This window comes from Manihot esculenta, chromosome 1, assembly GCF_001659605.2.
Source record: "Manihot esculenta cultivar AM560-2 chromosome 1, M.esculenta_v8, whole genome shotgun sequence".
Classification (NCBI taxonomy): Eukaryota; Viridiplantae; Streptophyta; class Magnoliopsida; order Malpighiales; family Euphorbiaceae; genus Manihot; species Manihot esculenta.
In genome coordinates, this window is record NC_035161.2 from 2,481,975 (window position 1) to 2,496,312 (window position 14,338).

Below are 14,338 nucleotides of genomic sequence, written 5' to 3' on the forward strand. Positions count from 1 at the left end.
ATTAATTAATCAATTGTTTAAAATTGAAATGATATTTTCATAAAATTTTAAAATTAATTTATAAATAAATAAACTTTTTTCATTATCACATAAAATAAATAATATTTTTTCTAAATTAAAATTACAAATATATATTTCTTTTGGCTAGTAAATTGTAGAAAGCAGGAGTATTTAGTTAGTTTTTACTACTGGTGAAACTGAAACACTAGGTATCATATATATATATACAAGAAGAAGTAGATATCCACCGACGCTGGATAGAAGGAGCGTCTGGTCGGGATCAAACCGCCAGCCACAACCATAACCGCACGACCGAACGCCACCGAAATAGGCCGCTTATCGAGATCTACCTTCCTTCTCTAATCATCCAAAATCCGCAAAAACGGACACTTACGCAGATATTGATTGGAGCACTGACAAAATGACCACATCAGGCGGCGGCGGTCGCTACATGGCATATTCTCCGTCTCCGTCTGCCCCTCACTCTCCTCATCTCTCTGGCCTCCGCTCTGCCTCCTCTGCTCTCGTCGAGGAAGAGAAGTAAGTCTTCCTTTCTTTCTTTCTTTCAGCTATTGTATCAGAGATCTAGATCATTTTCTTCAATTCGTCTTTTAGCTTGGGATCTAGCTCTTTGATTGTTGATTCCTGATATATACTTGTTTTCTCTGCTTTGTTTTTTATTCAATCAGATTTTACTTGATCGTTGTTGGACTACATTTCTACTGTGCATGATGTCGCTGTTGAATAGTATTAAGTGGTGATTTTGTTGGACTAGCAGTAGATTCGGTGGTTGCTCTTTTAATTGGTCATTTGTGTCAGATCAAACTTCTCTAGAATTTTATATTTGGTTTTTCTTTATTTGCTTCTCATTATGCCTCTCCTCCCTGGTTTCTTAACTGTTATGACATGATCACTATCTAGTTTTGTATAATCTGATGCTGAATTCTCATCTCACTTTAATTGATGAAATTTGAAAGGCTGTGCTGTACCTAACTTAGATATGTGGAGCTTCAAATTCCTTCCGACAACTGTTATCGCGTAATGCTTTAATTAAATGTAGAATGCTTTGACTTCCACTTTTCATGTTATGAACTGCAGTATACCTGCCATTACCTTTAATATTTCCATATTTGTTTGCTAATTTATATGGTAATGTAGTGGAATAGGACAATGTTGGACCCCCCTCCCCTTTCATCCATATGCTGTTTGCTTCCACCACGTGACCTGCTTACTCTTTCTGCTTTGTTTATCAATTTATCACATTCTTCATATTCTTAGCATGACTACAACTTAATGGCTCATTGACACTATTTTTTGGTCTGTCTTTCAACTGCAGATATCTTTCAGAGTTACTTGCAGAGAGGCACAAGCTTAGCCCATTTATGCCTGTGCTCCCTCACACGTATCGATTGTTAAACCAGGGTAAGTTTTGTAAAAAGTTATTTGCCGTTGTATTTTATTTATAGTTACAGGATCCACAAATGAATCCTAATGTAAAGATTCAGATACTCGTGTGTTGTAATGGGAGTTAGGATCATTAAATGACAGTACATAACATGGCTAAGAACTATGTCAATTGATAATGATGCTTTACTTTTTAAAATATATTTCAGTACCATAACTAATACATATAAATGCTCTGTTTAAGATTCGTGAAAATAAAGTTTGATTGAATATATCGGGAATGGATTGAACTTCATAATATCAAAATTTAGGAAATGATTAAAGAAGCCAACTAGATCATATCCCCTAGCTTTTTGTTGTAAATTGTAATTATGTTTGGGCATATAACCAGTGATTCAGTGTATACAAATTGCTTTTGAAGGCCAAATATTAATGTCACTGGCATGGAGAACTTTAAGTGCGGTTTTAGCAATTAATAGATTGCATTATTATGTTCTCTCTCCCTCTCTCATTCCCACTCGCCCTCTCTATTAAGTTAGAGCATAACACCTCCATGACTGCACCTTCATTTTTCTGAATTATGCATATCTCCTAATTGTTATAGATGTCCTTTGGCAAAGGCTTCTTCTGTGTAAAGGATGAAAATTATCTAAGATGAGCAGAAAGAGTTCATCTATCTTCCAGTGTCTGTGATTTGCATATAGTTATTTTGTTGTTTTGTCACAGTTGGGAGGGATACAACTTGGCTTTAATTGCACGGAAGATTGGTAAATTGCTGTTGATATCTGTGAAATGATTAGTTTGGGGCAGTCACAAAATTGGTTTTATTTTGGGTTTAGTTATCAAAGCAATATTGTTACTGAATGAAGGCCAATTTGGGCATAAATAGGACCTATGGCCAAGACCACAATATTTTGTAGTTAAGAAAAATAAAAAAGAGTTAATCTTAGCATTTTAATTGAGAAATGCTTGAGTTGAGTTGCATTGCGTATAGGTGATCCTTACATTTTTGAGGAACTTCAGGAAATTATCTCTCTCATAACAATATTTCTTGTATTTATTCATAGGTTGATGTGCTTGTTGCCATAAATTGATGACATTGTTGATTGCTTCTTTTAAATGGGTCTTAAGCTGTTTTGGCTTTCTGACTTATTTGATATTTTGTTCCTACTTCCTTCACTTTTTGATTTGTTCCAAAGTATTGGAAGTGATGGGGATAGATCATTATTGAGAAGAGCAGTTAGATAGTTTGATTAAGAATCTTTTGGCTATGTGCCTTCAATTGCACTTTTTTATGTTTCCATCATCATCTCTTATCCTTAGATTGCAAAAAAGAATTTATTCTTTTAGTTCACTATGGAAGAGGGAGTTCCGCTCATAGAAAACTAGGCTAGTTTGTGGATAATTTTTCTAAGGAAACTGGAAAACAGATTTTTGTGCTCACATATGCTAGTTTTTCATTCAACTAAATTTGAGAAACAACTTTAAGTTTTTCGCTATTTTCTTTTATAATAAAAATTATGTTTTTCAACTGTTTTCCATATAGAAAACAATGACTTTTACATAAACAAAATTATTTTATAACTTTTCATAAGTAAAATTAAATAATTATTTTAAAAATATTTATTTATAATGCTAAGATATTAAGTATATTATTAATAAGAATTAATGAATAATGCACATTAAAAAAATTTTGTAAGTAAAAATATGTTTTATATTGTTCTTGAGTGATTTAGAATGTGTTTAGTTACAGAAAATAAGTATGTTTTTTTGAAAAATATTTTCTTGGTTTTAAAAAAATTAGAAAACATGTTCATTTTAACTTTTTTATTCTAATCGGAAAACAGAAGTTTTTTTTACTGTTTTTAAATTTTATAAAGGAAATGAAAAACACTGAAATGATTGTTTTTCATGTTTTCTTCATTATATTGAAAAATTGAAAAACACAGTTTTTCAAAGCAAAAAACACAGTTTTTCAAAGTAAAAAACACGGAACTCTGTGTACGAATAGATTTTATATAAATAAAACATGGTTTTTAATAATTATATTTATATATTTAATTATGTATAATTTTTTATTTTTATTTTAAATTAATATAAAATGCATGAATTTTTCTCTTTATTTTAAATTAATATAAAAATTAAGGTGGAGAGTTTTATAAAAAAAATATATTTTTTCTATAAGGAAAAATGATAATTTGAACATATTTTCTAGTTTTTCAAATTGATAATAATTTTCAATATTACATGAAATGAACGCATTGTCCCAATTTTCCATGAAGAACAAAACGAAAAAAATGAAAACAAAATTGTAGATAGAAAACAGAAAATTGTTTTCTATAACTAAATGCACCCTTAATTTTTTTTAGTACGAAAGATATAAATAATGAAAATTTTGAATTAGAAAATTGGTTTGTATTATTTGTAGGTTGCATGTTTTTTGTATTTTCTGTGTTTTCCAAAGCAAACAGGCCCCTAGAGTCTCACCATTTTTTTGATATAGAAGAACATTTAGGTAATATGACTAATTAGAGACAAAGGAGGTTTTCTAAAATTGGATTGCTTTGCAATTTTCTATTGTGACATCTTTGTACTTTAGCTCATTTATATAATGATATAAGAGGAGATAAATTTTGTGAATATAACCCATAGAATCAAGCCAAGGTGATTGAAATGGAGAACTTGTATTGGAGTGTTGGTGATCATAAAGTTCTTGATACGCTAAAATGTTTTAAAAATTTGACTAGGCAGCCATGATCGTAGTTAGTGCTGATACCAACAAGAAAAATAAAAACTAAGATAGAAAGAGAGAATAAAAGGTGAATAAAAAAAGAGCAGCTAATATGGTAATGTGCGTGTGTGTATATATATGTATATATGCAAGAATGGTTCAAGTAAGAAATAGACATGTTGGAAGCTTGAAGGCATTATTGAGATAAGTTGAGAGAGATTAATTGATGCTATTTATCCATGTGTTACATATAAGAGAAGAAAGAAGAGGGTTATGGCTGGGAATAATTAGCTATTTGGCTAAAGACATCTATTAGTTAAGAATTGGAGGGAAGGTTCTTAAAGTCACACTTTTTGGCAAATAGGAGCATGAGCATATAGAGAGAGAAAGAATACTTGTAATTCATTCAGAATTGAGCAAGATCAATAATATTTTCCTCCTATTCTCTCTCAGTCTATTCTTCCTAAATTTCTCTACAGTCTTCTTTCTCTCTAATCTTCTTCTCTTCTCTTCTCTGTTATCTGATTGTAACAATTTGGTATCAAAGCCTATACGTGAGGGATGATACTCTGATTTTTGGTATTTGGGTGTTGCAATTGGGTGGTGAAAATGACAAGATCTGCTATTGTGAGTAGGAAGCTGTTAAGTTGGCTGAAATGGAGGAACAGTTTCGGAACTATCAAGAGAAAACAGATAAGAGCATCGATGGATTGAAGACTGAGATTCAGGAGACCAAAAGATTGATGCTGACTGAAATGCGATCCATGATGGCTGGATTTTTCAAGGAAAAGACAAAAGAAAACAGTAGTGGTGGGAAGGAGTTGCAGTAGCTGAAAGTAGCAGATCTGTGTGTACTACCCACTCCCATAAGTGCTGTGACCTTGATTGATCCTGAAACCCAAAAATTATTGCCTAAAATCGAATTGATTACGTGTGATGGCAAGGATGCAAGGCATGGTTCCATTATGTAATGGGTTTTGAGGGGGGCATTATCTGTTACTCTGTTATACAATGGCCCTCCCTAATTTGCTGGCGTAACGGCAACGACCGTTACCAGTAATTAAAATTCTTTTATATCCTTAATCTTTTGCCTCCTATTCTCTTTTTCATTAGTTTCTACACTTTTCAGCAGTTTCAAAGGTAATATTTTTAAAGTTTTCTTGATCCCTTTCTCTTTCAAATTTCATTCTTCTTTGCATGTTTTTCATATAAGTATCCATCATAAACTACTGTATTTCAGGCTTATTTCTTCTAAAAAGTTAAATTTTATGTATTTTAGTTTTTAATTATTGTTTTTTTGTTTTTTTTTTTAATTTTTGTGAATTAAAGTGTTAGTTTTGAGTTAAAATTGTACTTTGAGCTATTTGTTTACTCGATCTATAAAAATTATGTTGGTTTTTCTTATTTTAAACTATATGATGTTTAACTTAAGTTAAATAATCTATATTTGATTTATTTATGTTTATTATGCATTTATATATATTGTTCTGAATTAAATCTAATCAATATCAATCTCATTTATGAACTTTGCAATTTTTTTTAAAAAATTTGCGTAGCCCCAGACTGTTACTATGGAGTTACAACCGGTACAAACCTGTTTTCGTTACTCGTGACCGTGACCGCTTCTGCGAACGCAACCGCAACCACGATTTAAAACCATGATGCAAGGGTATGGTTGAGGAAGTGTGAGAAATATTTTGAGGTATATGGGGTCTCTAGGGATCAAAGAGTGGGAATAACTAGTTTGTTTTTTGTTGATAGAGCTGATGATTGGTTTCATAATTAGAGTAGAGGAAGGGGATCTCTAAATTGGGATGAGTTTGGAAGAGAAATTATGTGCTAGATTTGGGGACCATGTGTTAGAGGAGGTGATGGAGGAATTTATGAGAGTGAGACAGGAAGGAAGCGTGGAAGAATATCAAGATAAGTTTGAAGGATTGAGGTTGCAATTGGAGAGGATAATGCTAGAGTTAGGGGAGAATTATTTCTTATCAATTTTATAGGGGGCCTTAAAGACGATGTTAGATCCATGGTGAGAATGTTTAAGTCTACCACATTGTGCCATGCCTTGAAAATAGCAAGATTGCAGGAGATGTTGGTGAGGAGTACTAAGAAATCAGGAACCTATACCGAACCTACTTACCAAAACACATTCCTTTTCACCTACATACAAAAGTTCTCAGCCATCACAATATGTCAAACCCACTTACATAAATACCAGCTCTAAACCTCCTAATCCTACTATTAAGTCTTCATCAGCTATTTCCAGCCCTACTTTAGTGAACCAAAGCACAAACAACCAATACCAGCAGCTCCACTACAAGAACCCCTAAATCTTGTTTGAGATGTGAGAAATACTTTCCAGGGCACATGTAAACAGAAAACATTGATGGCTGCTTATAGCACTGAACAGGACAACAATGAATATCCCATTCAAGAGGAAGATAGGGAAGTTTGGCATGATGTACCTGATTCTGTAGAAGATGTGAGAGAGGAAGTAACCTTATCTATTCATGCCTTGGAAGGTAATAAAGGGAGTGATACAATCAAGATTGTGGGGAGGTGTAAAGATAGGGAATTATTTTATTTGATTGACAATGGAAGTACTCATAGCAAACTATTACATTGCTAGCTGCTAAAGTTATTCAGCCTAGTAATAGCCCCTACTCTTCTCCTGTTCTATTAGTAAAAAAGAAAAATGGCAGTTGGAGATTTTGTGTTGACTATAGGAAGCTCAAGGTCCAAACAATTAAGGATAAATTCCCTATTTCCATTATTGATGACCTCCTTGATGAGCTTCATGGAGCTACTATTTTCTCCAAGATAGATTTAAAGGTTGGATACCATCAAATCAGGATGAAAGAATATGATGTCCCTAAAACTGCCTTCAAAACTCATCGTGGGCATTTTGAGTTCAACGTCATGTCATTTGGACTCATAAATGCACTAGCCACCTTTCAAAGTCTCATGAACCATATTTTCCAGCCACACTTGAGAAAGTTTGTTTTGGTGTTTTTTGATGATATTTTAATTTACAGCCCTAACTTGGAATTTCATTTGGAGCATTTGGAGTGGGTGTTTCAGATATCACAAGAGCAGCAGTTTTATGCGAAGTTATCTGAATGCTCTTTTGGCCAGTCTTCCAAATATGTTGGACACATAATCACAAGTGTAGGAGTTTAAACCGGTCCTGCTAAAGTGCGGGCTATGGTTAATTGGCCTACTCCCAAGTCCCAAGAATGTGAGGGAATTGAGAAGTTTCTTAAAGTAATAGGGTGTTACAGAAAATTTATTCACCATTATGATCTATTAGTAAACCTTTGACTGAGTTGTTGAAGAAAGATGCCTTCCAATGGTCTGTACATGTTTAAGAAGCCTTTGATACACTCAAAAAGGCCATGTCTACAACCCTTGTTTTGGCCTTGCCAAATTTCTCTTAACCCTTTGTTATTGAGACAGATGCCAGCAGCTTTGGCATGGGGGTTGTGTTGATGTAGTAAGGGCATCTTATTGCTTATACTTTTGGGCATAGAAGCGTCTCTCAGTCTATGAGAAAGAGCTACTGGCTATCACCTTTGCAGTCTCTAAATGGAGAAATTATTTGGAGCAAGTATAGTTTTTTATTAAGACTGACCATGAGAGTATTAAATACCTCTTAGAACAGAGACTTCATACTAATTTATAGCCAAAAAGAATCTCCAAACTATTGGAGTTGGATTACAAAATTTTGTATAAAAAGGGAGTGAAAAACAAAGTGGCAGATGCTTTGTCCAGGAGACCTCTTGCAGCCAGTTCTTATGCTGCCACCTCTATTGTCAAACCTACTTGGATGTGCAGCCTCATTGACAGTTTTTTTGGAGACCTCAAAGTGATTGAACTTATCGGTCAACTCAGTATCGATGACAAATCAAATCTTGGTTATACGTTGCTGAATGGAGTTATCTATTATAGAGGCAGAATGGTGGTGGGAGAGGCTACTGATCTCAGAGAGAAGCTACTCCAGCGGGAGGTCACTCTGGGATGCATAACACTTATCTGAGGATTAAGAGACATTTTCTTTTTTAGCCTGGATTGCTGAATTCTATTATGGAGTGGGTCAAATAATGTGATGTCTGTGCTAGGTGCAAGGGAGAGTATTGTGCAACTCCTGGATTGCTGCAGCCCCTACCAATACCCTCACATGCTTGGCAGCATATAACAATGAATAGCATTGAGAAATTACCTAAATCAAGGGGTAAGGACACTGTGTGTTACTGTCCTGGATTATGGATTGCGTCACGGTCTACAGTAAAATCAGTGTCCAAGGCCGAAACCGTTGGTTTTCCTTGATTCTTTACTCGTTCAATTGTTGTTGTTGTGAGCTTAATAAAGGGAGTTCTGACCTTTTAAACTCATTGAGAGAGAGTTCAAATCTCAATTTAAATGAAATAAGTCTGCATATTTTATTTCTGATTTTCCAGCAATATATATAGGGAATGGTGTTACTGTTTAACACAATTCTACTAAGATAGGAGATAAGAAAACTAAGAGAGAAAGATAAAACAATCTAATCTTAAAATAAATCAAATACTTAGCAATCTAATTCCAAAATAAATCAAATATTAGAAAAGAGTCCATAATACTGTGTTAGTGGTAATTTGACGACTGACCAAGTATGCCCACTTCTTAGCCATGTTTCACCCCTTTACAGCCTCTTTTTAAGGCTCATGGCATTCCAGCTACCATAGTCGGTGACATGGACAGAGTGTTTACAAGTCTCTTTTGGAAGGAATTTTTCAAATTACGGGATACTTCTCTCAATTACTCTACTGCTTATCATCCACAGTCAGATGGTCAATTTGAGAGGCAAAATCAGTGTCTAGAAACCTATTTGAGATGTATGACTCACCACCAGCCAACTTCTTGGTATAAGTGGTTATCCTTAGCAGAGCGGTGGTATAACAATGCATACCACAGTGCCGTAAGATGTCTCCCTTCCAAGCACTATATCTGTATCAGCCTTCATTGCTTCCTTCGTTCCCTTAACAGGTTCTCCTGTGGCCTTTGTCCAGGACGACTTTCAGGCCAGGCAACACATCTTAAGCATTGTTAGAGACAATCTTCAACATGCTCAGAATAGAATGAAGTTTCAGGTAGATAAACACAGGTCAGAAAGAGAGTTTGCTATTGGAGACTGGGTTTATCTCAAGTTGCAGCCCTATGGGCAGACCTCTCTTGCACTCAGGAAGTCTCTCGAGCTAGCAGCCAAGTATTATGGGCCCTTTCAGGTGATTCAGATGATTGGAGCAGTGGCTTATAAACTCCAATTGCGTTCTTTTGCTAACATTTACCCTGTATTTCATGTTTCACTCTTGAAAAAGAAGATTGGAACTGGTATTACCTGATTATTGTGAAAATCAGTCCTTAGTGGTTGGTCCTGAAGCCTTGCTCCAGACAAGGACTATCGCTAGAAATGAGCTTCCAGTAGTTCAAGGGTTGATTAAAATGGCAGAATCTTCCAGAAGAAGATGCTACTTGGGAGAATCAAAGCTTTATTCAAAGCAATTTCCTGCTTTCACCCCTTCTTGGGGACAAGAAGGTTCTTTTGGGAGAGGTATTGTTACATGTAAGAGAAGAAAGAAGAGGGTTATGGCTGGGAATAATTAGTTGTTTGGTTAAAGACAGCTATTAGTTAAGAATTGGAGGGAAGGTTGTTAAAGTCACACTGTTTGGCAAATAGGAGCACGAGTATATAGAGAGAAAGAATACTTGTAATTCATTCAGAATTGAGCAAGATCAATAATATTCTCCTCCTATTCTCTCTGTCTATTCTTCCTAAATTTCTCTACAGTCTCTTCTTTCTCTCTAATCTTCTTCTCTTCTTTGCTCTGTTATCTGATTGTAACACCATGTCATCTAGACTTATGGATGGATCATTATGAGAGAGTGAATGGATTCAAGTTCTAGCCGGTTAGGAGAAAAGACCAAATTTTGAATGTACTAACTTGGAAAAAAAAAAGATTTAGTATTACCACAGCTTATAGAAAGTTTGGCATGTAGTAAGGGAAGAAAAGGGCTTATGGAGTTGGTGTCCACTGGTTAGGAATATATTTCAATAAAGTCTACTATGCAGTCTTCTGTTTACTGCTTTCTTTTCGTGTTAAATGAAATTCTTGAGTATGGCTGCTTATATCTTTCTATCGCTGAAGGCAGTACACAACCTAAGAACTTTACTACAGGATGATAATGATGAACAATTTTGTAGGACTGTTTTGCTTATTTATTATTGCAAAACAAATAGGAGAGTACCTTTCAATTCTCTCATTGAAAGTGATTGTCCAGTTCAATTAGGTGGGTTACATATAGTTTAGTTGTAGTTGGTGGGGTAATCATTTGGGGTAATTTTTTGATATCTTGATAACCTCGGTTGGTGATGTCACGATGCTTTTACAGGGATCTTTTTTTTCCTTGTATATCGAACTACCCACGTAGTCTATAAAATAGGGCGACCCAGTAGCACTCTACACTTGTGGGCTACAGAAATTGGAGAGGGTCAATGTACTCTTTACCCTTGCTTATTGGCAAAAACTTAAATGCTGACCTTTTGTTCTGCAGGTTTCTGTATTGAATTTCTTCTTCGTTCCTGATTTTGCTTCCTAATTCTCAGTTCTCCTTTTCTCTTATGACAGAAATGCTGCTTTACCATTTCTATCTCTGTCTTTGTTGTTGTGCACGTAATAAATTCTAATACGTGTAGGTGCTAATGTTGAGAGGTGAGGAATTTTTTATGGTGCTTGTCCTTATGCTGGCCGTGATGCAATTATATTATTTTTTGCGAAATAGCTCCTTTTGCTTTATCAAACTAATTAATCAGGTTGTGTAAATGCTATTTCCTTTTTATGCATATAGGATAGAAACTTAACTTGTGGTCCTTAGCCTTTCATATCAGACTAGGTTCTTCTGAAGTTTTAAGTATATTTCATGGGGCAAGAATTGGTTCTTAACTAACTCAGTTAACAATCCGTCTTGTCTCTCAATTTGGTGGTGACTGCTAACCAACTGTTAACAAATGCTAACCAACTGTTAACAAATGCTAACCAGTACATCTTGTTCTTGAAAATTGACATTTTTGGAGCAGAAATATTGCGTGTAACTACGCTGTTGGGGAATGCATCAGTTTTAGGTCAAAGTAGGCTTGAACAAGCTAGCCCTCTGGCTTCTGGAGGAATATTTTCAAAGGGAGTAGCTGATGCAAATGGATGGGCATCACAGTTTCAATCAGAAGTACGGATACTAACCATTAACATAACCTTCTTATTCCATCTAATTTTACTGTTTTCTAGAAGCATTCCTGACTAAATGTTTTACATTTTATGCTAACTTTTAACTTTCTTTGAGTTTGCACTTAAATTGGGCAAGCTTTTTATGACAGGTAATATGAGTCTGAGGCTAACATCATCGACCAGCAAAAGTAGACCTTAAACTTTAACATGCTGTTCCAGAATTTTTCTTTTAGCAAGCTGGTCTCCTTCCTTGTGCTTTTCTTAAAGCTTCATGGAGACCAAATTCATGATTTTTTTTAACGTTCTGATAGCAATATAGAGACCTATTACATGAACATGTTTCAAATTTCACATCTTTTAATCAGTATGCCTGACATGCTGAGTTCTAAGAAAGGGTTGCTCGATTTAGGAGTCTAAGACAACAGGAGTTTTAATACATCTTCTGCAGAATACGGACCTTTAGTTATTTAAATGATGTTATTTGATCTACAACGTTGCTGAAATGGCAAGTCAGATGCCAGTGCCATGTATAAAGTAAAATATGACGAGTCTGTTCAGCCTAATAGTGGTTGTCGAATTCATTTAACATTTTGGTCCTATGACAATTCGTTTTAGCCTTTTAGGTATGTGGTTATGCTTGAATATGAACTACCTTGTGGTCTTTCAAATTCATTTAACATTTTGGTCCTAACAATTCGTTTAGCCCTTTAGGCATGTGATTATGCTTGAATATGAACTGCCTTATGGTCCTTGTTGTACATGTCAAGGTGAATTTTGATTTACCACTTTGTGGTTTTGTGTTTTCCCGTTCCTTGTGTAATACCTCATGCATACTGTCTTAAGCTGCCCCTAGGAAGCAGAAAATGTTGTTGAGACTCTGAAGCTTCTTTCCACTTCTCCATGGAAAACCAGACGGCTGAATTCTTATATCATTGTAGTTGACAATGTTTAGAATTTTTTGCTGTACAGATGTCAGGTTTATTGCAGCCCTCATCAGCTCAGAACTGGCTTAGTTCTCAAGGCAGCTCATCTGGTCTTATTGTTAAGAGAACTATCAGAGTTGATATTCCAGTTGACAAATATCCTAATGTATGAATCATTTCTTTCCCATGTATACATTTTGCCTTAGTTTATGTTTGCTGTCTCATCTTACATCAGTCTTGTTGCAGTACAACTTTGTTGGGCGCCTCCTTGGCCCTAGGGGAAACTCACTTAAGCGAGTGGAAGCAAGTACTGAGTGCCGTGTTCTAATCAGAGGGTGTGGCAGCATCAAGGACCCAGCTAGGGTAATAATAAGATATTTCTCTTGTTTGTTGTGATTATATGTGCATTCATGTTTCTCAATACCATTATGATTTTAAACCTGAAACATCAATTTTACTGGGTTGAAACCAAAGGATCTGATTAGATGACTTATAATTGAACCACCTTTGTCCCGAAACTACATGAGTCTTGATAAGGATCAGTCTGTATCCTTTTTGAGGTGAATCTACTGTGTCAAGTGAAAGAGCCATAGAGTGATTATTGACTGAACAATTTATCTTCTTGTGGAAAATAATTGGAAATGACTAAATTGGAATTATTGAGTGTGCATCCTTTACTAATGAGTATTCTATGAATTGTCCTAGTCTGCTTTTCAATAATTTCAAAACAATTATTTTTTAATTATACTGTAAAGGCATTGTCATTTGGTGTGTTTTGGAACAGTTATCTTGTTGCTGCAAGCTATTTGCTTTGATTGAGCTTCTCTTATGTGTGCATGTGAATTATTTTTAGTCAAATTTGTTTATTCCTTTTAAAGGAAGAAATGAAGAGAGGGAAACCAGGGTACGAGCATCTAAGTGAACCTCTTCATATCTTAGTCGAGGCAGAGTTACCAGTTGAAATAATTGATGCACGCCTAATGCAAGCGCGTGAGATACTTGAAGACTTATTGAAGCCTGTGGTTAGTAACTTTATCCTATATGTGCATTGGTCTAGATAGCAAGAATCTTTTCCTTCACTGTTCATTGTTAATGTTCCTTTGATAGGATGAGTCTCAGGATTTCTATAAGAAGCAACAGCTAAGAGAGCTAGCAATGTTGAATGGTACACTACGGGAAGAAGGTTCTCCAATGTCTGGTTCAGTCTCCCCCTTCCACAACAGCCTTGGTATGAAGAGGGCCAAGGCCAGGGGGTAATGGATCCCCATTCTTAGTTGGCTTTTGGAGCATGTGTGTTTGTCCTGCCAGTAATCAGCGGTTCCCATGCCACAGATGTGGCTATGTCAGCCTGCGAGTGCCGTCGGGGCACTGGCACTGTTGGGTGCCAGTTCTAACTTGTTTCTACATGAAGTGTGTTTATCTTATGTTTGGGGGAGGTTTAATGACAGTCCGGCATAGTAAGGAGCCAGTTGAGTTTCGGGGGTTTGCTTTTGTATCTTGCTTAAGGCAGTTTGGACTCCAAGACTGCCCCTGTATTAAATTAGGTTTTATTATGTATGCGTTTGTTGACAGTGTGATAGGATTCATGTGAGAAAGGTATGGGTTTGTAGCATACAAAAAGCAAGCTAAGAATTGATCTAATCCTAATGCATGTTGTCTGGGATGGAGTGTTTTGTATTGTGAAATGTGGACAGAACCTGAATTTGAAGGCATTCTTTGTCATCTTCTAGTACAAATTGCATTTGCTTTCCTGCCTCTTCTCCTACTCCCGCTCCTCTCTCTCTCATATTTATGTGACGTTATATATTTCCTGTATCATGGCTGTCGGGCGCACAGGTACTGGATTTTTGTTGATTTGAAATCCAACTAATAATCCAGGTAAGCTAAAAGTTATCGCTGCAATGCTATTTCTTTTCTTGGAATGATGAAGGATTGAACAAGTTGCATGGAAAGTAATTTCCTGATTATGCAGAATCGTATATATGTTTCCATCATTTTTCATGATTAATTCAACCCTT

General features: G+C 35.5%; 1 protein-coding gene across 1 annotated transcript; it reads left to right on the forward strand.

The window, feature by feature from the left end:
- The first annotated feature begins 233 nt into the window (after positions 1–233).
- On the forward strand, positions 234–14,075 carry LOC110624214 (KH domain-containing protein At5g56140). Its single transcript, XM_021769330.2, has 7 exons — positions 234–540; positions 1,337–1,422; positions 11,253–11,398; positions 12,367–12,486; positions 12,567–12,683; positions 13,199–13,342; positions 13,428–14,075. Exons 1-7 carry the CDS (start codon positions 422–424, stop codon positions 13,575–13,577), a joined length of 882 nt encoding a protein of 293 aa, XP_021625022.1. The 5' UTR covers positions 234–421; the 3' UTR covers positions 13,578–14,075.
- The last annotated feature ends 263 nt before the right edge of the window (positions 14,076–14,338 follow it).

Excerpts from the sequence above, each read along its gene's own strand:
- LOC110624214 (XM_021769330.2), top strand. The coding sequence starts at position 422 with ATGACCACATCAGGCGGCGGCGGTCGCTACATGGCATATTCTCCGTCT. Across the intron at positions 1,423-11,252 it reads GTATCGATTGTTAAACCAGG|AAATATTGCGTGTAACTACG; the intron begins GTAAGTTTTGTA and ends TTTTTGGAGCAG. Across the intron at positions 13,343-13,427 it reads AAGACTTATTGAAGCCTGTG|GATGAGTCTCAGGATTTCTA; the intron begins GTTAGTAACTTT and ends TTCCTTTGATAG.